This window comes from Papilio polytes, unplaced genomic scaffold (genome assembly GCF_000836215.1).
Source record: "Papilio polytes unplaced genomic scaffold, Ppol_1.0 DF823621.1, whole genome shotgun sequence".
NCBI classification, from domain to species: Eukaryota; Metazoa; Arthropoda; class Insecta; order Lepidoptera; family Papilionidae; genus Papilio; species Papilio polytes.
In genome coordinates, this window is record NW_013525583.1 from 256,919 (window position 1) to 280,267 (window position 23,349).

A 23,349-nucleotide genomic window follows, 5' to 3' on the forward strand; every position below is an offset into this window, starting at 1 on the left:
AAAAGTAGGCTATTTTCTTATCATGAGATAAAAGTATTTTATAAATGTAAAATAAAAAAAAATTAAAAAAATCATTATAGCCAGTAGTTGCAAATGCTTCAAAGAAATAACATTTGAACGTTTACTGGTACTGGTTCCTGTTTCTCGGTGTTCTTAGGCTGTGTGCTGGCTGTCTTCTGCAATTTACTCAAGGTCATCTTTATCCAGCCAGGGTCCAAGTACGTTCACCCAGAACAGCCACAAAGCCTTCAGCGGTATGATGACAAGAGTCAGCCAGAACTTGTTGGAGAAAAGGGCCAACAGATGGGTAACCGAAGCAACGATCACGACATCCTTCACATGTCTAAAAATAATACAATTCAATAACTATGGTGACCTTTATAAATGGACAGGCTGTAAGAATCAACTTCCATTAACATCATTGTGTTATGTCAGAAAGCTGTTAGTTTAAGACATATCTATTTATAAAAGATCAGTGAGCAATCTAACATAGTTTTATAGCGGTAGGTAATATATTTTTGTAATGAATTGACTCAAATAGATTTATTTTTATTATTGTAAGGGCGACACTGCTCCAAAAAACAAATGTTATTTATAAGTGTTTAGATTGTTATAAACTGTATTTATTTTTGTAGATTCCAGCAATCAATCTATCTAAGGCATTGAAGATGGTTATGGAAATCTTAGATGCACTAAAACTTCTATATTAGCACCATTTTTTTTAGAGACAACAATCTGTCGATCCACTGCAGAGATAACTTGCCGTTCCTGTTTTGTTTAAATGGACAGGGGAAAAAACAAAAATAATAATAATAGAAGTTGGGTATCTGTGCCTCTTGTGTCAGTGTTTAAAATATTACTTACTCGCCAATGCCGCCATCCATGTTCAGGTCATGTCCAGGGTCAAGCAGTTGGTAGGTCTGCATGGAGTACTCAGGGCGCGTGATGTGACGCATAAAATGGTAACAGGAGACATAAATCACAGTCACCAAAATGTTCATGCACTGTTGAAGAAACAAATTATTCATTATGTGTAAAACAAGTTGATACAAATACTATACAATATAAAGGCAATATTATAAAAGTCCGATTGTACAGTTAAAAGAAAAAATTGTGTAGCAGCTTTATGTTAAATGTAGTTTGTATTTAATTTATTTAATAGCAGTTTTATTAACAATATTGTCATCCCTTACATTCTCTTTCTGTCTGTCTCCCTTACATACTTTGACAAAATAAAGACTGAAATACTATTATTGTAAATTAGCACTGAAGACAGCTAAACGAGAAATTTCCTTATTAGGAGTATTTAAAATTAACAAAAGAAAATTTTTAGACGGAGGATATCTTTAGTTAAAAATTTAGCAAATGACCTCTAAATAGTCTGATATATTTAACCAGGACCATTGTATGAGCTTACCATGACTAACGGGCACATGTGATCATAGAAGAAAAAGTAGAAGACTGTGTTGTAAATGGCTCCGCAGACCAGCGACATGTTTCGGTAGAAGCGCACCGTCGCCTCATTTTCAGCAATTATTTGCTTCCCGCCTCGGGTCGGTTGTTTTCGTCTCTGTGAAAGGAACAAGATTTTATTGCATCGGAATCTCCCTTGTATACTATTTGCCAGTGGGTGTACCAATATGAGAAACACTAAAGACAAATAGTACTTAATTTTTTGTGGTTAAAATATGTTGAAGTTAAAGTAATTTTACATTGGTACTTTTCTCAATTGTGAAATGGTTTGATTTTCAGTGGAATACCTTTAACTAAATTGCCACAGTTTAAATTGAAGAGGCATTTACAGATTCATCGGGCTTGTGGATCCCGAGCGTGGATGGCGCTTAGCCTAAACCTTGTTTATGAGTTGAAAAGCTTGAGGAGTTTTGGCTCGGGCCGTTACATCGTTGTTATTACTGGATTGGTATGAAACCGACAACATTTTCAATGTTGGTAATGCGTCTGCTATTTCTCTATTGCTGCGGATATCCATCAATTGAACAAATGGATTGTTATGGGAAAAAGAATTCAAATCAGAAACTGGGAATTGAGTAAGCAACTTATTTAATGCTAAGTACTCAGTTCTTCACTTAAACATTTGGAACATGCATGTGATCTGATGTGATTCAATAAATGGACAAAGAAACAAAAAGATATTTATATTTATCTTCCCTATCTATTCCTTCCCCTGTGAAATCCACTTTTTATTCTTATTGGGAAATTTTAAATACACTACATCCTTCAGGGTCACAAAGATAAAGCCTGCTTTATTGAAAATTAGTTCTTAATTTTCCTTTTTAAAAGCCTCATGAGCTTAAGCTTACTTAAGCCATTGTCTTAAAAACGATATTGATTTTCCAGAAGGCAAAATTTAAGGGCGTGGTCCCTTCAGTAATGGCTGTTCAAAATGAAATATACCAATTATTTTTCATAATCTAGAAATATTAACCAGTTTTGTTGAAACACTGCATAATGTGACAAATATTTATTTCAAGTAATCTATAAAAAACAAATGTTTCATACAGGACAAAGGAACAAAGGCTCTCAAAGTTGTATCTGTAATGGACCTCTAGCGAGGTCCTATTTTATCATAGTTCTCTATGATAAAATGATTTAAAATCGTTGTTTTTAGAGAATACTTACCGCCGGCATCTTTAAATGCAATCTCCAGTTAATATCACACCAATTACTAAATTAGATTCACAAGTTAAACGCACAAATTTTCTTTCGCCTACCAGCTACCACCAGCCCAGCAAAGTAATGTAATGCCTAGTACACATTTCACATTTGATAGACACGATCAATAACTAGCTGACATTCAACTGGCATGGTGAATACAATAACTGGCGCCAGTGTGACCATACACATTTTGCCTAGTTTGCGTTACTGGCTAACTGTACTGTACTGACAAATGACCAAGTGTGTACCAGGCATAAAAGAGTATAGATTATAGAAAGAACGATGCGTTCTAAATAAGAATGTGCATAGACTCGCGTTGTTTTTAGGCGCGTTTATAATTAAATGCTAAAAATATGTTAGTAAAACAGGTATTTTAAATAGTATTGATTTCATATCTGTATCGTCAATTAAAATCATCTTAATTAAATGGAAACCTTTTTTGATGATGTGTTTCATTATTTTTTTTAGGAAAATCGGTAAATTAAAAGGCATTCATTCAGACCATCTTTATACAGCGTGGAAAAGTTTTCAGTATAGTTTACTTAATTTAGTTTAATTAAATGTTGCGTATGTGATTTTATTATATTTTTTTTCTTGTTTAGATATGGTTTATCTACATAATAAAAGCAATTCCAAAAATTAGGAAACATCCCCATTTCAAAGACGAATTAGGACTCCTCAGACAAAGTTAATATATTTTTTTAAATGATGATGAATGGAACGAATGTTGAATAATTCACATCACTATTTACTCGATGTCAAATAGACACCAACCAGAAACCAAACACATCACTATTACTAAAATACCTTCGGGCGTGAGAGAGCCTTTTTATACCGCTTTATTGATTTTGAATGACTTTAGTCTGAAACAAAAAATTGTGCAAAATCTCATAAACTTCACCACTATTTCCACGCGTTAACAATATATTTTACACTAATTTACATTACTATGAAACTTGTAAGACGAATAAGTACGTTGCGACCGTGACCCTCAAATTAGGTTGACTACGTTTTGTAAGAATTCCTCAGGTGGGTTAAGCTTATTATTTGCTTTGAAAGTTTTTTGCTTTTGAGAAATTAAGGAAGTGCATTGTATGCGAAGCATTTACCACTGCGAAGTTATCGATATCGTAAAAATTAAGATGTGGTCTTCTTCTCTCATGAAAGTGTACTAAAGGGATTTTACTTCACGTGTTAAATTTTTTTATACTACTGTATTTCTTGTAAACATCGTTTTATCTATACCAAAAATCTTAAAAGCTCACCTTATAAATTTGAGTCTATATAGGATGATAATTTAATCATTTCTAACACTTTGCAGGTTTTTAATGAAATAATAAAAGTTTAAAAACAATACAAAACAGAATTTGCTGGAGCTATTAATGTTTTATTTAATGAAATAACAATCTTATAGTACATAAGGTGTTAGGAAAAAAGTATTTTCTGGTTTGTATTACCTTTTCCTGAGTTTATTTAGATTGTGTAGCGAACATGGTGATTATTTTCAAATCTAATATGCTTCACAGCTGTGGTCTATTGGCTAATGCATGAATTGTTAGATTAAATTATTAAATCGTTTGTTTAGAAAATGAAGAATTCATCTGATTGAAAAATATTTGAGATACACATTTTATTTATTTTAAAACTAGCTGTTCCTTGCGACTTCGCCCGCGTGAAATTTAAATATATAGCCTGTGTTACTCACAGATATGTTACCTTTCTAACTATGAAAGAATTTTCTAAATTTGACCCAGTAGTTTTAGAGTTACTTCATTACATTCAAAAATACAAATCTTTCCTCTTTATAGTAGTATAGATAATTGTTATACTTGGTAATAATATGTAGTAGGATGTAAAGATGTTTTTGCGTCGCATTGCCATTTTTACTATATTTTTTAGTGTACTGCGAATGTTTCGCTTAAATTTTTTAGTCTATATATCTGATAATACCTAAACACTTTTGCTTTGCAATGTATTGTACACAAATAGACAGTTTTTATTTTAATCTGTGTTATCTTTTAGATTTAAAGAAAGTACTAAATGATACGGGAATTTAACGACTCGTCAGATGAAGATGAAATGGAAAATCACTACCAAACAGACCCGGAATGTCTAGTTCTCACCCGACCAGATCGTGATATGCACAATCGTTGCTGCGGTGGCAAAGCTTGGTGTATAAAAGTAAGTATACATATTTACTGTTAAAATATACAAACTTAACATTGTATTTCTTCCAAAAGAAAGTGTAACTATAATAGAAAGTTGCATGTTTTGGTAAACAAAAATGAAATGGATTTTTTTTATAATATAAGGTGGGAAAGTAACAAGTGGCCACCTGAATTCTCCAAAAAGGCAAAGCGACCGCTGCACATAAACATCCACAATTGCAGATGTGTTACCTACCCTTATCTGATAGAGGAGGAGATGAACATAAAGGGGATATTTCTCCTTTCTATGTATCTCCACAGTCAAATCTACTTCCCCTTCCCTTCCTCTCCCTATAAAAAAGGTTACTAAATAGAAAGGGAGTTAAATGAGATATAAAGGTGTTCTCTAGCTGCCAATACTTATTCTGTATTTAGAAATTTTAACACATTCAATGCCACCTTTATTAACACTAAAATGAACTGGGTATGTTAGAAGTGTCCTTATACAATAATTACTGTACCTATTCAAAATCTGACTATTAGTCTTATATGTATGAAACCAGAGTCATACTATGTTACCTTGAAAATCATTAGCATATAGCAAATGCTTGGTCACTTAACATCAGGTGATCTGTTTGCTAACTTTGAGCATATTCAATTAAAAACAACAAAATGATAAAAAAAAAAAACTAAGTATAACCCTGATATCTTTTGTTTTCGTATTATGACATTTGTTTTCTTTAAATTGTCCGCCCAGCCTGTATCTGACCTGACCTTTGTTATTTATATCAACAAACTTGGTTGTATTGATTTTTCCAACTCAATTCCAATTTTCAATGCATCATTGATATGGTACAATTATAGTCGTTGGGATTTAGTTTTCTGTTCTGTTCATTAAATACTTTTATTTTTACCTTTGTTATATCATACTTTAATATTATAAATGTGAAAGTTTAGATGGATGGATGGCTGTTTGTTAGAGTTTGTAGTCTAAACGGCTAAACAGATTTTGTGCAAATTTGGTATAGATGTAGAGGATACTCTGAATGAATACATAGGCTAATTACTTTTGTTTTTATTTTTAATTACACGCGGACGGAGTCGCGGGCGAAAGCTAGTTTATAAATAAAAATTGATAAGGCTGTGTCTATCTATACTCTATACTAATATTAAGGGATGATTTGCATTTTGTTTGTATTGAATGAACTCAAAAACTACTATACCTATTCAAAAATACTTTTGCCATCAGAAAGTTACATTATTATTGAATAACAAGCTAGATTGACCTAGAAAGTTATTCCTTTTTGATGCAACAAGAATAAATTTACAGATGCATACGTAAAGATGAGACGAAATCTAGGTCAAACCAGTCTGGTTGCATGCAACATGATTGAAAATAATATTTAATTTTTATTTTTCAGGACATCTGTGGAATAATATGTGCGGTGTTAACATGGCTGTTGATATTGTATGCGGAGTTTGTGGTGATGATGGTGATGCTTCTACCAGGTGTATCGACATACCCTTTCTACAGCTATTCCAATATTATACTGTTCCAGACATTAGCATTCTTGGCTTTTGCATCTCATCTTAGGACAATGTTCACTGACCCGGTATGTATCAATTATTATGTTCAACTTCTCTCTCTCCCCCTCTCCCCCTCCTTCTTTTTTAATGAATGGTGGGGCCCATCGTCATTTCGACGAAGTATTTTTCTTTTTGATTGAATTCTTTAACATCAAGGTATAAAGAAAAAGATAAAATTTTGAATAGCAGCTAACTAGAAATGGAATCCAGTATGCTTGACAAATTACTGTTAGCTAATGATAATAAATGAGGCACCGAAATAGGACATTTTCAAAACTTTACTGTCACTGAGTTAGATATATTTAATATGGAAAATCAAATTTAGATTTTAAGTGTATGAAGTACAGTAAAAATGTAGTACTGTGAAGATATTTAACCGATTATTTTTTTGTACACAGGGTGCGGTACCAAAAGGGAATGCAACCAAAGAAATGATAAAGCAAATGAGTTTCCGTGAAGGGCAGGTGATCTTTAAATGTACAAAGTGTTGCAGTATAAAACCAGAAAGGGCCCATCATTGCTCGGTGTGTCAGAGATGCATTAGGAAGATGGACCATCATTGCCCGTGGGTTAATAACTGTGTCGGTGAAAATAATCAAAAGTATTTCGTACTATTCACGGTAAGTACATTATAAATTAAGATATAAAAAAAGCTTGTTTATTTAATTATTTACTGATGACTGAATTTACTTATGTTTAGTGACAAATTAATTGTTCCTGATATATCAATGAGTTTTTTATTACTACAAAATATTCAATACATTTTGTATAAAATTATTTGGTGCATATGAAGGTCCTTACTGAGGGAGTATAGGCCATAAACAAACAGTGAACAGATTTCACACATATTTATGAATTTCACAGATATGAATAAGTTGTAAGATGATGATTTCCTTCACCAACAGAACATCCATCCATCCATTTAAACTTTTCCATTTATAATATAGTAAGATGTACGTCTAACTAATATTACAAATATGATAGTTTAGATGGATGGATGTTTATTAGAGTTTGTAGCCTAAACGGCTGAACGGATCTCAATGAAATTTGGCATAGGTGTAGAAGATAGTCTGTTAGAACACATAGGTTACTCACTTTTGTTTTTTTCAATTCCACGCGGACGGAGTCGCAGGCGAAAGCTAGTAATATAATATTTGTTTCAGTTCTATATAGCTGCAATATCTATCCATTCACTAACTCTGTCTGTATATCAATTTGTGACATGTATAAGACATGAGTGGCGTGACTGTAGTACATATTCTCCGCCGGCTACAGTCGTACTTTTACTGTTTCTGATCGCTGAAGCTCTACTGTTTGCTATATTCACTGCGGTTATGCTCGGAACTCAGTTACATGCTATATGGAATGATGAAACGGTGAGTGTTAGAAACATGCATTCATACACAAAATATAGTTAATATATTTAATGCAATTGTGATATTTGTGGAAAATGAACTTGCACTGAGTGTGTATTTTCTAATAGAAGTCTCTATTTTTTAATTGGTTGTAGTTTAAATACATTTTGTGTAAGAATCAAAATTTCCCCTTTAACGTAGGTATTTTGATTATGGAATATTCTGACTTCTACATACAATTTAATATGAAATAAATAATAATTATTATATTGCATACTTGATATATAATTTTTGTTATGGTATTATTTAATGGAATGCCATAAAAATGATGAATTACACTAGAAAGTTATAATGAAAACATGGTCTGGATTTAAGTTATCCTTTTAAAAAAAATGCATTTAGTATTTACGAATTTAGTCTGTCATATTTATAGTTCATGATTGTTCAATTTAGTTTCGACATCATTTACAAATACATATTAAAATTAATAAACAAAATAGTTTAGACTCGTAATGTATAGCCATTCTTAGAAAATATACATTGGCTAATAGTTTATATAAAATATATAATATAATGACATACTAAGCATTAGGTGACATTAAGACACGCTATCAAATATGTACTGAGCAATCACTAATATTAAACACAAGCAGACATTTTAAATTCACTGCTTTAAGGCTTCTGCATATGGGTTTTAATCGATATATAAATGATTAAAATTGTGCCCATTATATAGTTTCTGCAATTATTTACAATGTTTTGGCTTCAGTATCTGCCTGTAAATATATTACGTGATCCTGAAAGCCGGTCTGAATGATCAAAGCTGACGAGGCTTGGTTGGGAGCGAAGGCAACAGGACATCTATACAATATCTGGGGCCATCACCGACGAGCCTGATCAACAGACTAAACTAACAGCCATCGAGATACCTGAAGGCACTATAATAGTGCCTGAAAGGGTACATAATCGTTAACATTCTAAATTGTTTTTAGTTTCAAATAACTTTATTTATCTTCCAATATACTTGATGTGAGGATGTTCATTTTGTTAGCAATGATTAGTAGCTATAGTCATAGCGTAGAGCACGAAAAACTCCGTACAATGACATTTAAATCATTAGACAGTGGTGACAAACATTTTTGTGGAAGTTACAATCTTACCAATGTTATAAATGCAAAAGTTTAGATGAATAAACGTTTGTTAGAGTTTGTAGCTTAAACGACTGAACGGATCTCAATGAAATTCGGCATAAACGTAGAGAGTAGTCTGGAAGAACACATCGCTTTTTTTTAATTCCACGCAGACGGAGTCGCGGGCGAAAAGCAGTTTGAAAATAAAGTTAAAACCATGTTTAATAGATCTAAAAGCAATTTACGGATTAAGTATATTTTATCAAGAACTACAAACTTTTAATTAATTTAAAGTATTTGCTTGAGTGAAATTTTGATAGCTTAATGTTTACAAGAACAAATGTAACTTCACTAACAAAAGGTTTACAATACCTTACTGGCGGTAGTTTTTTCTGTGCGAGCGAGACGCTTAATATTTACGTGGGAGGGAAAGAGATGTACGGAATCATTCGTGCTCCGCGCGCGGATTGTATTGGAAAGGATTTGAACCAATAACATATAACAATTATTGGATACATTGAAATGCTATTTATTACTGAAGTAGGTTTTAATTAAAATTAAAAGACGAGGGCCAGTTGATTCTATTTTTTTCAATCCAATTCGGATCCTTTCTCTTTATCATAAAACATGCATGGCATTGCTTTTTTAATAGAGTTTTATTTTTGACAGTTTTCTTTAATATTTATTGTGAATCGCTTTAAAATGATGTGTAGATAAGCCCTTAGGATAAATGCTATTAAGTGTTTATTTGAAAAATTAAGGTCCCTTAGAATAGAAAAAATGTCCAATTATTGCTTTTAACATTGAGTAATCTAAAATTAATAAATAATCAAAACATTACAATTCAACATTTTCAATATAAATTACTTTGGTAAATCCTGGGTAAATAATAAAAATGCTTAAGTAATATGAACATAAAAAATTACAAAATATTGTTAATAAATATCAATAAGCATAGTAATTGGTGTTAATTGTTTTTGTTTGCTTTTTAGTTATGGATGTTATTATTATTTTTTTTATTTGCAGGGTATTGAACAGTTGAAGAAAGAACAAGCGAGATGGGTTCGTAAATCAAGATGGATGAGCATTCAGGCTGTTTTTGGTAGATTTTCTTTATTATGGTTTTCACCGTTCACTCAACCTTCGGTCAAAACGAAACTAGAAAGTTATTTATATAGTGTGTGAAAGCTTCAAAAACGCAAGGAAATTCACTTAATTTATAAAGTCGGCTACACATTATAACTGTATCAGGTGTAGTTGGTTTTTTTTAATCTAAGGGAGTACTGAGGTGTGTTCTCACGTTTAATATCAAACAAAAGCAATATTTACTCGCATTTTTAAATGTGTTGTGTTTAAATGAAATGGTGTTTCGCATAATTATAATTGATATACCAAATGTTTGCATTTATTAGTAACTTTCTCTCTTTGTGTTCCGATTTATACACACAAATATATATACATATTATTAGCAATATAATCCAGTTTACAACCGTTTTCATGTTAATATCGTATTTGCAATAGTGCCTTAAAATAATAGAATAATAGAACAAGTTAATATATAACCAATTAACCATACATAAAGAAATATTTTTACTAACAATTTCATTTCTAGAACCAAACAGAATACAACCAACAATATTTTTTCCAAATTGCCTTTTATGTTATAAAATGAAATAGATAAATATATGATTATCAACATAATTTGAACTATAATTCACGGTTTTATATGTATTTTAATAATTGTAATATTAATATTTTTGTTCTAATGAAATAAATTGACAGAAAAAGTCACATAAGAAATGTTAACAGTTTTTGACATGAAGAATATACATTATATCTATATTTATATATACATTATTGTTATTGGAACACAAATGGAGAAAATGTAGTCGTGAATTACAATATTTAATGAATTTTATTGTTATGAGTGCTTTACACTAATTGCTTGTAGTGGGCTGTTCCCTAATTAGTATTAGAATTAGAGTAAGAACGGATATGAACAATTCCTTATTAAATTATTCTAGTATATTCAAATATTGGGGCACAAATGAATTCCGGTAATCATCGGTGTGATGGATTTTTTAATTTTGTTTTTTTTGGTTAGTACTAATTTACACGATTATCGAGTGCAGATGCTTATAATAAGACTAGTATCGAAACCTATGGATTAAAAACTAAATTAATAAGCTTATGTTCCCTATGTTAAATCTATGATAAATATTGAGATCTAATATTAACGACGGACATCTTGGTTTTAACATTATCCTGTCAAGGCCTTTCGTTTTTGAACGCGGCCATTTTGGATTTTTCATAGTACACTGCTAAAGCCCTTTAATTTAATATTGTTGAATTGACTTAAAAATATATTTTTTAGATTTTTTAACTTTCTTCTTCCAGATAATTGAAAACATCAAACTAATAAATTTACTAAATACCGTTGACAGCTTGCATTTGCAATATTATAATCATCGATACTCGATCAATCGTAATGTAAATTAGCTTTCCAGTTATAGATTGGCTTTTAATTAACTCAGCAATATGTACGGTCAGAAAAAAATATCAATAATTAAGATCGATCCCATTTTAATTACTTTATATGTTAGGAAGTACAAATATATACCTATCGAAAGTAATTTGAACGGTAGATTGGGTTTTTAGATTGCTGTTGCGATTCTTAAATCGGTAATAAGGTAAATGAATCATTTTTTTTTATCAGAAATGGATTGAGATAGATTATTGGGTTTGGCCGTTAGTAAATTGGTTGTGGTAGGTATGGCGTTTTGTAATTAATTTAAACGTCTTTAATATTTCACTCTGTCTCTGTCTCTTTCATTCTCCGTGAAGTAATTGAGACACCTATACGTTTTCATACATGTTTCGTTAGTGGAAACACAAAATTATATGAACATTTCTGCCACAATTATAGAACAAACTTAATTTATTCCAATCAAAAGTAACAGTTTAATAAAGTTTTAAACTCAACAATGATCCCTCGTTGAGTTATAATGCTTTTTTTTATTTATTTTTAAGTTGATATTTTCCCATGTGTATATAACTGTGTGTATATAAAATGCAATATATTCTTAATTCTTAAATCATCTGTATAAATGATATTTTATTGAAAGTATTATGAATATTAATTTAATTTTAGTTCTATATACACCATTATATGCACCCTTTTTATTCCAATTCAAAATGTTTCTTTTACATAACTATTGTACCATATTGATGGTTTTATTTTTTCCTGTTATTTTTTAATATTTCTATCTATTCCATTGTTTTGTTTTTAATTATTGACACTTTTTGTATAGGGAGAATACTTTAAATTAACTCACAATTTTAAGCAAGTTTTGTTCTATCGTAGCATTTTTTAATATTCACATAATATTCCAAAACACAACTAAAATTTATTACCATTCTTTGATATAAGAAAACAAATGTTATTTTGATGATCTTTCAGTAAAAATGACAATAATGTACAAAAATTCAAAATTGCGCGTAAAATAGTTAATGTGTTTTGGTATTGATGAAAATATCTTATCAATTGTTGATGTAAATCGAAATATCAATGAATTCGTATTTCCTTGTTTTCTCTCTAAACAAAAACGATATCAATGCGTTTCTTTCTTGTTTTACAGTGGGAACTACGGATATTTTTATCTGTGAACTTAAAACTTGATTGGTGCATATCTAGCAATGTTAAAGTGCAATTTTTACATATATAAATGCTATGCATTCACGGTAACATACTGGAGATATTGAAACTTGTACGCTACAGTCAGAGAATTAAATTTGCTATCCATTCAGTACTAATACCGTACAGCAAATGCAATAATTTAGCACATATATATGTCGCTATGATATTTTTATCGTGGGTAGGAAATTAATGTCCTTGACGATTTTGGGCCAAAACGTTTTATGACGTCAATGAAGCCTCATGTTACTGTGTTTGTGTAGAATTTATTTACAATAATGCTTTACACGTAATATAATAAAAGAAATATTCACAGTAGTAATTTGTGTTATAGTGCAAATATTGAATATACAAGTAATGTTTGATATTACAAATATATTATTTTCTATAGATATCTGTATTATCAATAGTTTTTAAGTTTTAAAATGACATTGTAACTGTTTACGATCTCTGTTAATGTTTTTTTTTACTGGCATATAGGATTGCACCTTGGCATTTACATACAGCCTAGTAAATAAATGAATAGTACAAAGTGAAAATGGGACTGAAATTTGTCGCGATTAAAATTATTACTAACCTACTTTATGCGACTGATCACTTAAGAACTCTTGGTTGCGGCGAAATGTATAGTAGGAATTCAATATGAAAGAAAAAAAACATTTAATGCTGTCCCAGAGTTGAAAACAGATGTATGTATAAACATTTAAACCTTCTATAGAACAGTAGCAAAATTCAGACAAATGTGGGTCAAATATTGCCATATATGGATAGGCGAAATGCCCTCTTTATGTGCGTCTCCTCCGTCAATGAAGGGTGGGCAGCGCTGCAATAGCGGAAGTTTATGTGCAGCGGTCGTTTTCCATTTCGGTGGATTCAGGCCGCTTGCGAGTTTGCAACCGCATATTATAAAAAAAAAATCCATAGATGTCAGTTATGTTTTTTGACATGTCAGAATTTTTTTTCTCTTCTATTGAATTCTACTATAAATATAGGCTGCGCCTAGGTGAATCCATTTGTTAATTTATTTTATACTAATGTCTATATATGAGGGTTGATTGTTTGAAAAAATGTATATTACAATATTCCATAAATTAAGAGAGTAAATGAAAAATTTATATTTGTAATTGTATATTTGTAACTCGTGTTTGAGATTATTAAATAGATATAGCTTAATTGTTTTATAGCGAGCTAGTATCTTATTTTATATAAGCATTGATAATGAACAGAATAGAATATTAGTGCTTTAAGGCAATATAGAAGCAATTTACGCCCAGCAAAGTATATAACAGTGCCTATATGTTTCTAGCAGTTGCAATAACATCGTTACCTATCTACGAATAATTAGTAACACAGTTGTGCCTAATAATTATAAATTATATTTTTATGAATAACTTAGAAACATTGAACGTCAAATCGAGATACAATAGCGTAGTTGTTTGTAGTCCATATTGTGGTAAATGGTTAAACGATTACGATTTCATTATATTTTTGATATACTAGATCATTAGTGGCATTTTGACGAGGTTGGGTATTTAAAATATGAATATGATCTATTCTAATACTAAAAAACTAGAGTACAAATTAGTGTCTTGTCATAATTGACTTTTATATAGTCCCTATCAGGCATGGGATAGATAATATTCTCAACTTTAGATAACAATTCACTGCCTTTTGTGCAAAACAAAATATAACTTATGTATGAAATAGTCATTGGAAAGACAAAGAAACAAGAATATTTCCAATTAACAGTTTATCATCGTTACTCGTGCTCAGAAAGTTACCGTGCAATTCGAATACCGTGATATTTCTATAATATAATTTATAATTTAGACCGATTGTTGTATAGATAAGGTATGTGACCCTGTGGAGTAAAACACATAACTCAGCGCTCTTATGCAATTTTTTACGTCAGTTTTTACAAGGATATTACCAGGATAAATATTCTTGTTTGTTTATAATTATTAATATAAGAACCATGCCTGGCTAAAATCTGACACAAGTTAAATATCCAACGTCTTTAAAACAAAACAAAAAAAAAAACAAAACATTCATATTATTATGGCTTGAGATGTACTAGTTTGTAAAGGGAGCGACATAAAAATTAGTATGTAATTATTATCGGTACTATTTTAGAGTTATATGGCCTTTATTTATAGTTGTAAAAATGTTTCAGTAGATTGTTTAGACGTGCATCTATATAAGGTATAAACTAAGGTTGTCATGGAATTAGTATTAAAACAATGTACTCTGTACATTCTTAATGATGAAGACATTTGTACAAAGTTCAATCCGGTTTGTTTGTGCTAAGTTCACGCAGTGCCCCTTAATATTAACAAAATAATGTAATTCGTTATAATGTTTATAGGTATACGCTTGCGTAGAGAAATGTGTTCACACTGCTTACAAATATAGTACGAATTTTACTCAATTACACGTCACTTAGCGAACGATATATATTTGTTAACTTTTAGCATAATAAACTATTGTTTCAGTCACTGTGATGAGGTTAATGTAAGGGTCGATATTTTTCGGTGTATGTAACTTTAACAATTGTGTCCAAAGACATTAAAAATATATAGACTAGGCATAGTGAATAAAATTTCTCACCGGTACTTTCTCTGAAAGGTACTATATCTGTTGTCAATTAAGTACACCACCATGTTTCTTGTGTTGTGTAATAAAACATTTTACATTATAATAAGCTCCATCTTTTGTTATAAAATAAACTATACAATGCATTATTTAATGACACTTATTCGCAATTAACAGATTATGTGAAAAATGTCTCAAGTGAAGTGTCAACTATGCCTACTCTATATTTTTTGAATCTCTGGTAGAGACGCATCCGAAATGTGTTCGGTACGCAATAACAAGCAATATTTGTCACCGTATAAGTGCAAACTTTGATAATATGTAATAGGACTAAAGTTATAATCTGACGGTTTTTGAATTGAATTTACCATTTTACAATTAATATTTTTCTTCGTTAATACTAGATAATGGTTGTAATAGTTGTTGTAAAGTAAAATATAAAAGTTAAATTAAATTTGTTCTTAAGTAATTCTGGTATAAAAATTCTCTGACGTCTTAAAAACGAAGTTTTAGCAACGGGTGAAACAATCATGGTTCTCTGCTAAGTGATCATAGTTATATAAAAAATGGTATTACAAAATAATGTTTATCAAAGAAACTGTGTTTGATTCAAGAACTGTCAATTTATAAGTTGATGGTCACAATTTTACGGTCACATGTGCAATACAAGAACATACATTTGTTCAAGTTTTAAATACATATATAATTTTGATAGAGATTTGCAATAGAACTAATAATTGTTATAGTTAATAAACTAAACTGTATTACTGGGCATTGTTGAAATACACCATTCTTATTACCATGTTAATGGCCTAAAATGTCTAGGTCCGGAAATCTTAGAACTAAAGCCTAATTCAGTGATATCATTCATTTAATGGAAGATCAGATTTTCTAACAAAAACTGATTTTTAAACAAATATTAAACCTCATTGATACAAAATTTTATTTGAGCGAAATATAAATTTTTTTTGAGCGAAATATAAATTTTTTTTGAGCGAAATATAAATTTTTTTTGAGCGAAATATAAATTTTTTTTAGGGACAATAAATACATTTAAATGTCCCTAAATCATTTGGAATTATTAATGAGGTCTTGAGGCTTTGCTTTCTATGATTACCTAATTTATTCGTACTGAAAATGATATTATTTTAAGGAATCACTTTTTGACATATACATATACATCCACATAATATATATACTTGTAAACAGTAGAACCTTATCTATAATAAATGTAAGTATTTTTGCGGGAATTTATTAAAGATGATCTATGAAAATTATATTGATCTTTTATTTCTTTCCATTAGAACTTCGTTATAAGTCCTCGAAATATCTACGCCATTAACTCGAGTATTTAAATGAAAATATAAAAATTTAAATAAAAAAAATATATATAAGGAAGGCAAAAGATGGCTTCTCAATTCTAGGTGTTTATGAGGTCTCTGTACATTTTATGAGACTTCAATTTTAAGTAACTAGGGTAAAATAGCTCACGTACGTCTGACACGCTTTGAAACGAGTGTCAACAAGAATGACGAAATGAAAACAATTCCTTAGTTTTTTTGTACTTTCATAACAATTGTATATTTATATAATTTCGTGCGTGAGTAGTGAATAGGTAAATGGAAAGTATTACGACACGCTCAGTGTTGACTCGGTTCCACCATGGTCTGCCTCTCAAGGCAAACCACTGCCCCGCGCTCGCAGCGCCGCCCGCTCCAGACCGCTACGTTCTGTCACATTCTTTTACGCAACCATCATTGAGTAACGCTCACAAAATTTGCATCCGTTACCGTCATTGTACGTTACATTTGTCAAAGTTTATTTCATTATTCACATAATTCAATAATTTAAACCAATTCTTTTTCAGATGCGCTGTATCTTCGTTATATTTTTCCTAGCGATGTTGACGCCATTTATGTGTCGACCGTATGATCCTGAAGATGATGAATTAAAGAGCGTATTGTCTACTAGTGGTAATTTCGAAGCGTTTTATCCACGGCAAGCACATGGTATCCCCAACGGGTCTTCGAGGCCGGCTCATGGACATGGCAGTTTCTACAAACACCGCAATCCGGCGCTAGTGGACGTTAAAAATGCGGCAGCTTACGGCTTTAGATTTGATGGAATGAGAAGATTCAATTTTGACGATGACGAGTAATTTTAAAATAATAAATAAATAAGTAATTTCAAGTGAAAGTAATTGTAATTGTTTTACACAAATAAAGCATTCCTTATATTAATTATGTCTTTTATTATACAAAATTCCGCATCCATATTTTACGAATAATAGAGTTTTTACTCTAAAGAATCTTCCGGATAAGAGATAAGAACATTTTCACACTTACACTTGTAGCTTTTTACACTGTAACTTAATGATAATTAAGATTTTCATTAAAACGGCAATACAAAATTAATACAATTTATCTTTTTTTTATCATAAAGCACATTTTATACGTTTAAAAAAATATGTGTTTTCCCTTATTTTTTAAAGATAAAACAATCGGTCATGTTCGTTTTATTTGTTTTGATTTAAAAACACACCCACTCCATCAGAATATCCGAGCAGAGCCATCCGATAGTATATATCCCGCAGCTATTAATACCTCAGTATCGTATATTGATTGAGTGAACTTTTAATCGTTTTTCTATGTTAATTAAATAATAACTGGCTTGTAGGTTGAACCTTTCTCCGACTATTTGGCTTGTAATTACGCTTACAAATGCCTCTATAAGCGATGGGTTACGGTGCCCGCTCTAATGGGTGCATTCTTTCGGTGTATTCGGGCGGACCATCTCATCCATTACATTTGATAGTAGCAATCGGTGTTTAATGTTCCTCCGTTTCTTATCTGCGAGAACCGTTCATTGATAGGCGGGTATACCGTTGGATTATACGAAATGTTCTGTTATATGTAAATAGATATTTGTTTTATTCAAATTCAAATTGACCCTTAAATGAAATTAATTAAAAACTACTTTTGATCAAAATAATATCTCAGCTTAATATAAATGTCTTCTGTCAGAATTCCTCAGCAGATATACGTTACACTAACAGGGCTCCGTGGAATACAATCTTGATAAATCACTAGAAGATTATACACAAACGTGTCACCAACAACTATTTAAGATGACTAACGATATTGGAACCTTATATCAAGCTACGGTAATCCAGTATCTAAAGGTTGGAATACACGGACTGATTAATGCTGTCTACACCAAAAGGTCCAAGCGATCCAAGTTCGGAGAACACCACAGACTACAGTCTATCGTATATCGCTGCGAAAATTCGGCCGGCCGTAGGAACCAACTGCAGCCTAGAAGTTCGTCTATGGCCGCCCAAAGATTTATACTAAGTCATAAAAAATAAGTAATTTTCCACAACAAGACAAACTGAATAAGTAGAAATTTTTAATCACGTAGGTAAACATATACTTTCATAATGATTTTATATTTTTCACTTTCATGTCCTGTGAACTAATTTGATGAAAGAATATATTTAAGGATGGTTCATAGCATAATGAAAAATCATTTTGTTCTCCGGCAATGGTTTCTCATGCTCAAAGTCGTCTTGCAACGATTACCTTAATTTCAGTCAAATTTTATAAGAAAGGCCGTACCTTCGATATCAATCACCGGTAATTATCCCGTCATGGTTCCGTATCAGCTTTTCGAATATCTATTGTAAATGTTCACTTAGTTCTGTTTAGGATTTTACGCACTGGGAAGCATGTCGAGTCATGGATCCTGTTCGGAAGTTTTAATAGAAATATACCGATTCGATCCGACTGTCCGATACATCCTACCTTCATTAAGTCTGCTCAGCAACAGCCTCTGCTACAAAAACTGCCTAAACACTTAGGTAACGATAAAAAGTGTGAAATTACCTTAAGTGGCCAGTGTCTACGAAACTCCCCCTTTAAAGTTTAATATAACAGTAACTTCTAAGTAAAGATGGAGTGTAGATAAGTTAATAAGATTATTATAAGTTCATGCTGGGGTCGTAGACCGGCTTTTAGGGACGGAATGTTTCTTAAAGCGTGTATAAAAAACGAAGGCTCCCCCGGGAGCGGTCATTCAGCGGCCAGAGTGGGTGAGCGCGTCTTCTCTGAACGTTTTGTGTGGAAGCCTTATTCCTCCCTCAGATTACCAAAGGCTCTGTAGGAAACAACAACGTGATATCTAATCGTTAAAGTTTATAGCAAGTGAGATGCTGTCGTGTAGAAATCGAACGGTGAGTAAACACTATTTTGAACATTTCGGCGACAGCATTATTAGTTATAATATTTTAATTTATGTGTATAATGCAAGTATTTGAAGTATATTTCTGCTAACACTCTGAGGTACTTTTTAATTGAAATATTTACTTGGTTTACTTACTTAAAAAATAATTGACTTTTTATCTATTTTTTGAAAGATTAATGATTTCGTTATTAATTAAACATAGCATTTTTTTTACAAATTAAAACTTATTAAATAATATGTGTGTTCAAATTATCAGGCTTTATTTTCCCACGTAATGGTAATATATTCAAAGACCATTGTGGCAATGTTTGCCTTTCGTTAATTGTCCATTGAATCTTTCAATTTCTATTGACGGCGAAGCACAAAGGGGCCGTCGGTAGTGACTCAATCTTGCAAGTCACATGCACAGGACCTACCTCTACATACGGCGCTCTTATTATGACAGCTGCGATATATCGAATCAAATCGATTCATTGTATTACTTATCAAAATAAATATAACTTTACGACTCGCAGTTGACTTTTTTTATGTTTTCAAGTATTCCGTTTCATTTTCAACATTTCCTTTTTTTTTAAGTTATTGTCACTTATAGTTTTATTTTTTTTTAATTTGAAATTGACGCTTAATCATATTTTGATAATTAAATAACTTTTTAGTTTTACTATAAGTAAAATTTATTAACGGAACGTTTAAAATAAATTTTCAGTAATTTGTAGAAGTCTGAGTTGAAAATATTACGTACATAAATAAACATTAATTACTTATTGAGTTCAAAAATAAACTAAAATGAATAAAGTTCCGGTTACATTAGAATGATTATTTTTATAGTTTATGTTATTAATTATTTTAGTACGCGGATGTAAGAATTCATCTATGGGTTACAGAATTCATGAGCTATTAAATCGATTTGTTACGGACCGACACAAAGCTTTTTATAATGTGACTGTCTCTAGCGAAACATTACCTTTTCAAATGAACTGAAATAGTATTTTAATTAAAAATAAATTAACGCCACAATAGAGAATATCTTACTAAGGTAATGAATTTAATTGAATTGAATGTTGAGAATACATTTTTTATTAGAACTATATCAAACTAAAATCATCGATTCTTTAACTTATCGGTTTTGGATGGCTGTGAAACAAACTGGAGACAAACATATAAATTAATTTTTATTTACCTAAAATAGAAGAATAAAAACCAATTAGCAAAATGAACAACACAACCAAATGGTAAAAAAATCTATTCTTAATTTTAACTAGTTTCATTTAACAGATTTTTACCGTTACTTAACAATTCAAACCTCTATTCTTTTAAGATCATTTTACTTAATTTTTAAACTCTATATGTATCGAATTAATATTCAATAAAAATCCCCTTATAATAGCTATTTTACTAACTTATCCATTCCTGCATTCTCCTGTTTTTTGTTATTGCGAATGTCTATTTAACTATTTGCATTGCGAATATATCCATTACTTTAATTTTTTTATGTTTAAATAAAACAAAATTTTAATACAGAACACTCTAACGTGATTTTCACTCGCTTCAGATTAAATTGTAATAAGTAAATAAAAAAAGCTTATACGGTTATCGGATTCTTATACGATTTACAACTTTATATTCATAATAAATAAGTTGCATTTCTCCTTATAAGTATGTAAATACTTAGGACAGTCTTAAAACTCTATGAGGAATAGCATACCAGGTTTCTATCTCCGAAATAGTAGATCTACTCATTCATCAGGTTTTTTCAGTCGTAATCATCTTCTTAATCACTCATTTTCTTTGTTTAAATGTATGATTATTTTCAGATGTGCGTGCTGTTCAGTTTGGTGTTGGTTGCGTCAACTGAAGCCTTTTTCCTTAAATGGGGCTCGGATTCTACGTACGTATAAAATATACGATTTTAATATACTCATTTATTACGCGGATTTCCATTATTTATATATTTGTATGTTATGTACAATGCATTGCGATAGTCTGATTTCTTTATGTGTTACGTTATAAGCGAATTGTGTATAATTTTATGTACATTTTAAGAATGTTTTCAATAATTTCCGTAATAGTTGTACAACGTGTTACATTATCTCCGCTATTGCGTTTAGTTCCTGAAATATATTAAACTAGGAGTTCCCGTGTGGCTTCATACGTATGAAATTATAAATTTATTGTTTGTATTTGTCAAATTATCAATAGCAAATGTCAAACTGAAATGACATGACAAACCTTGGCAATCTTGTTTCCTTAATGTTGGCAGCAACTTATGGTCTCTTTCTCACATTAGGGATTTTATCCAAAATATTTACCCCCTAAGTTTATTGGCGTGAAAATATATAGTCTAAAGCGTGACGTAAGTGTAGGGCTTTTTATTAAGAAAGGAGTTATTCAAAAATATGTTGTAATAGCTGACATCTTAGGCAACAAAGTAGTGTGTGTTTACGCTTTATTATAATAGTATAGATATAGATTATTTGACGTAATCTTACATGGAAGTTAACATTAAATACTTGGGAATGATGTTTACCAAAATGTTAACTCTTCAACAACTATAGTTATAATCAGATAACATTAATGTTCCTTAATGGACATAATATTGACGTAAGTAATGATAGTACGTTTGTTACAGACAACAGTCATCCCAGAAAACTTGGGTACAACCGCTCGGACCGAACATGACTCCAGTGCAGTACCGATACCAGTACTCGTACCCGTATGAATCCCGTAAAGTGTACCAAGTACAAGGACAGCAGTACCAACAGCCTGAGATATCGGTACAGCAGAGCATGGCCCCTATACCGATTAGCGTACCAGCCGGGGCCAGTTTGACTCCGGTATCGCTCCAGCATGTGCAATTAGTACCTTGCATGTGTCCTGTTGCCCCAGAAGAAGCGGAAAAACTCCAAGAACAAGTTGGCCCCGGACCATATCTAGCGCAAACTTATCCCCAAAACTCTTATCCGCCTCCACAACAGATGACCTCAAGTGAGACAAAAACTACTTCAAAACAGTGATTTATTATTAATTAGGTCAACTTTTAAAATCATCAATTTGATGTTATTAGAATTAGTGTATTTTGTAATTTGTTTCGTTTATTTATAAGACTGATAGTGTTAAATTGATTGTATTCAAAATAAATTATTCCAAAATAGTGCTTTCAATTTCATTTTAATACCAAATCGAAGATCGAATAGTTTAAGTGCCAGGGAAGGCTGTTCAAACAAATTCACTTTTGACTATAAATAAATAAGAGTTTGCTGAAGGTTGTAAATTATGAAGTCACGTCAAACTATGAAGTTTAAAGTCAGAATTACAATACTTACTTAATATTATAAATGCGAAAGTTTAGATGAATGGATGAATGTTTGTTAGAGTTTGTAGCCTAAACGGTTGAACGGATTACGATGAAATTTGGTATAGTTTTAAAGGATAGTCTGGAAGAACACATAGGCTATTCACTTTTGTTTTTTTCAATTTCACGCGAACGGAGTCGCGGCTTTAGGTAATAAATAAAAGAATAATTAATGCACCTTTTCCTATAACTATTGAAGAGTCTTAAATTTGCTTACATTCTGCAATAAAAAACGCACATTTTCCTTCTGCATTCAGAGATTGAAGAAACGGAAGGTATAAAGGGATTCACTTGTAGATTTCTAATACTAAATCACTAATGAAGAACACAAAAACGCTGGGAGCTGCATTTAAAAACGCATATTTACTTTGGCAGACTGTATTATTTCACGTACAATGTTTGAGTCTACATGCTTTTATTTCTAACATCTTCACACGAATATGCGCACTCGATCGGAAGTACAGGTTTGCGTTGCGCAAGCACTTTCATTGTTTCCAACGTAATATCATCGAGATTCTTCTATTCAATGAATGGGAACGTATTTTCTCCATCGGCGACTCTTTACTTACGCTTT

At 31.2% G+C, this 23,349-nt stretch overlaps 3 protein-coding genes across 4 annotated transcripts; 2 read left to right on the forward strand and 1 right to left on the reverse strand.

Moving 5' to 3' along the window:
- Nucleotides 1–2,856, reverse strand: LOC106104499 (transmembrane protein 208-like). The gene is made up of 4 exons (XM_013284573.1): nucleotides 2,641–2,856; nucleotides 1,418–1,570; nucleotides 865–1,004; nucleotides 1–343 (listed from the first exon to the last, which is right to left on the reverse strand). The coding sequence occupies exons 1-4, from the start codon at nucleotides 2,647–2,649 to the stop codon at nucleotides 184–186; spliced, it is 462 nt and encodes a 153-aa protein (XP_013140027.1). The 5' UTR covers nucleotides 2,650–2,856; the 3' UTR covers nucleotides 1–183.
- A 599-nt stretch (nucleotides 2,857–3,455) lies between these two features.
- LOC106104483 (palmitoyltransferase ZDHHC3) lies at nucleotides 3,456–12,295 on the forward strand. 2 transcript variants are annotated; one of them, XM_013284550.1, is made up of 7 exons: nucleotides 3,456–3,705; nucleotides 3,998–4,122; nucleotides 4,699–4,857; nucleotides 6,245–6,436; nucleotides 6,809–7,030; nucleotides 7,574–7,786; nucleotides 9,922–12,295. In XM_013284550.1, exons 3-7 carry the CDS (start codon nucleotides 4,717–4,719, stop codon nucleotides 10,078–10,080), a joined length of 927 nt encoding a protein of 308 aa, XP_013140004.1. In that variant the 5' UTR covers nucleotides 3,456–3,705; nucleotides 3,998–4,122; nucleotides 4,699–4,716; the 3' UTR covers nucleotides 10,081–12,295. The 2 variants fall into 2 exon arrangements, with proteins under 2 accessions (XP_013140004.1, XP_013140003.1); XM_013284549.1 differs by lacking the exon at nucleotides 3,998–4,122 and having other exon boundaries at nucleotides 9,922–12,294.
- Nucleotides 12,296–19,269: 6,974 nt separating this feature from the next.
- On the forward strand, nucleotides 19,270–22,510 carry LOC106104467. Its single transcript, XM_013284530.1, has 3 exons — nucleotides 19,270–19,412; nucleotides 21,238–21,311; nucleotides 22,053–22,510. Exons 1-3 carry the CDS (start codon nucleotides 19,389–19,391, stop codon nucleotides 22,435–22,437), a joined length of 483 nt encoding a protein of 160 aa, XP_013139984.1. The 5' UTR covers nucleotides 19,270–19,388; the 3' UTR covers nucleotides 22,438–22,510.
- The last annotated feature ends 839 nt before the right edge of the window (nucleotides 22,511–23,349 follow it).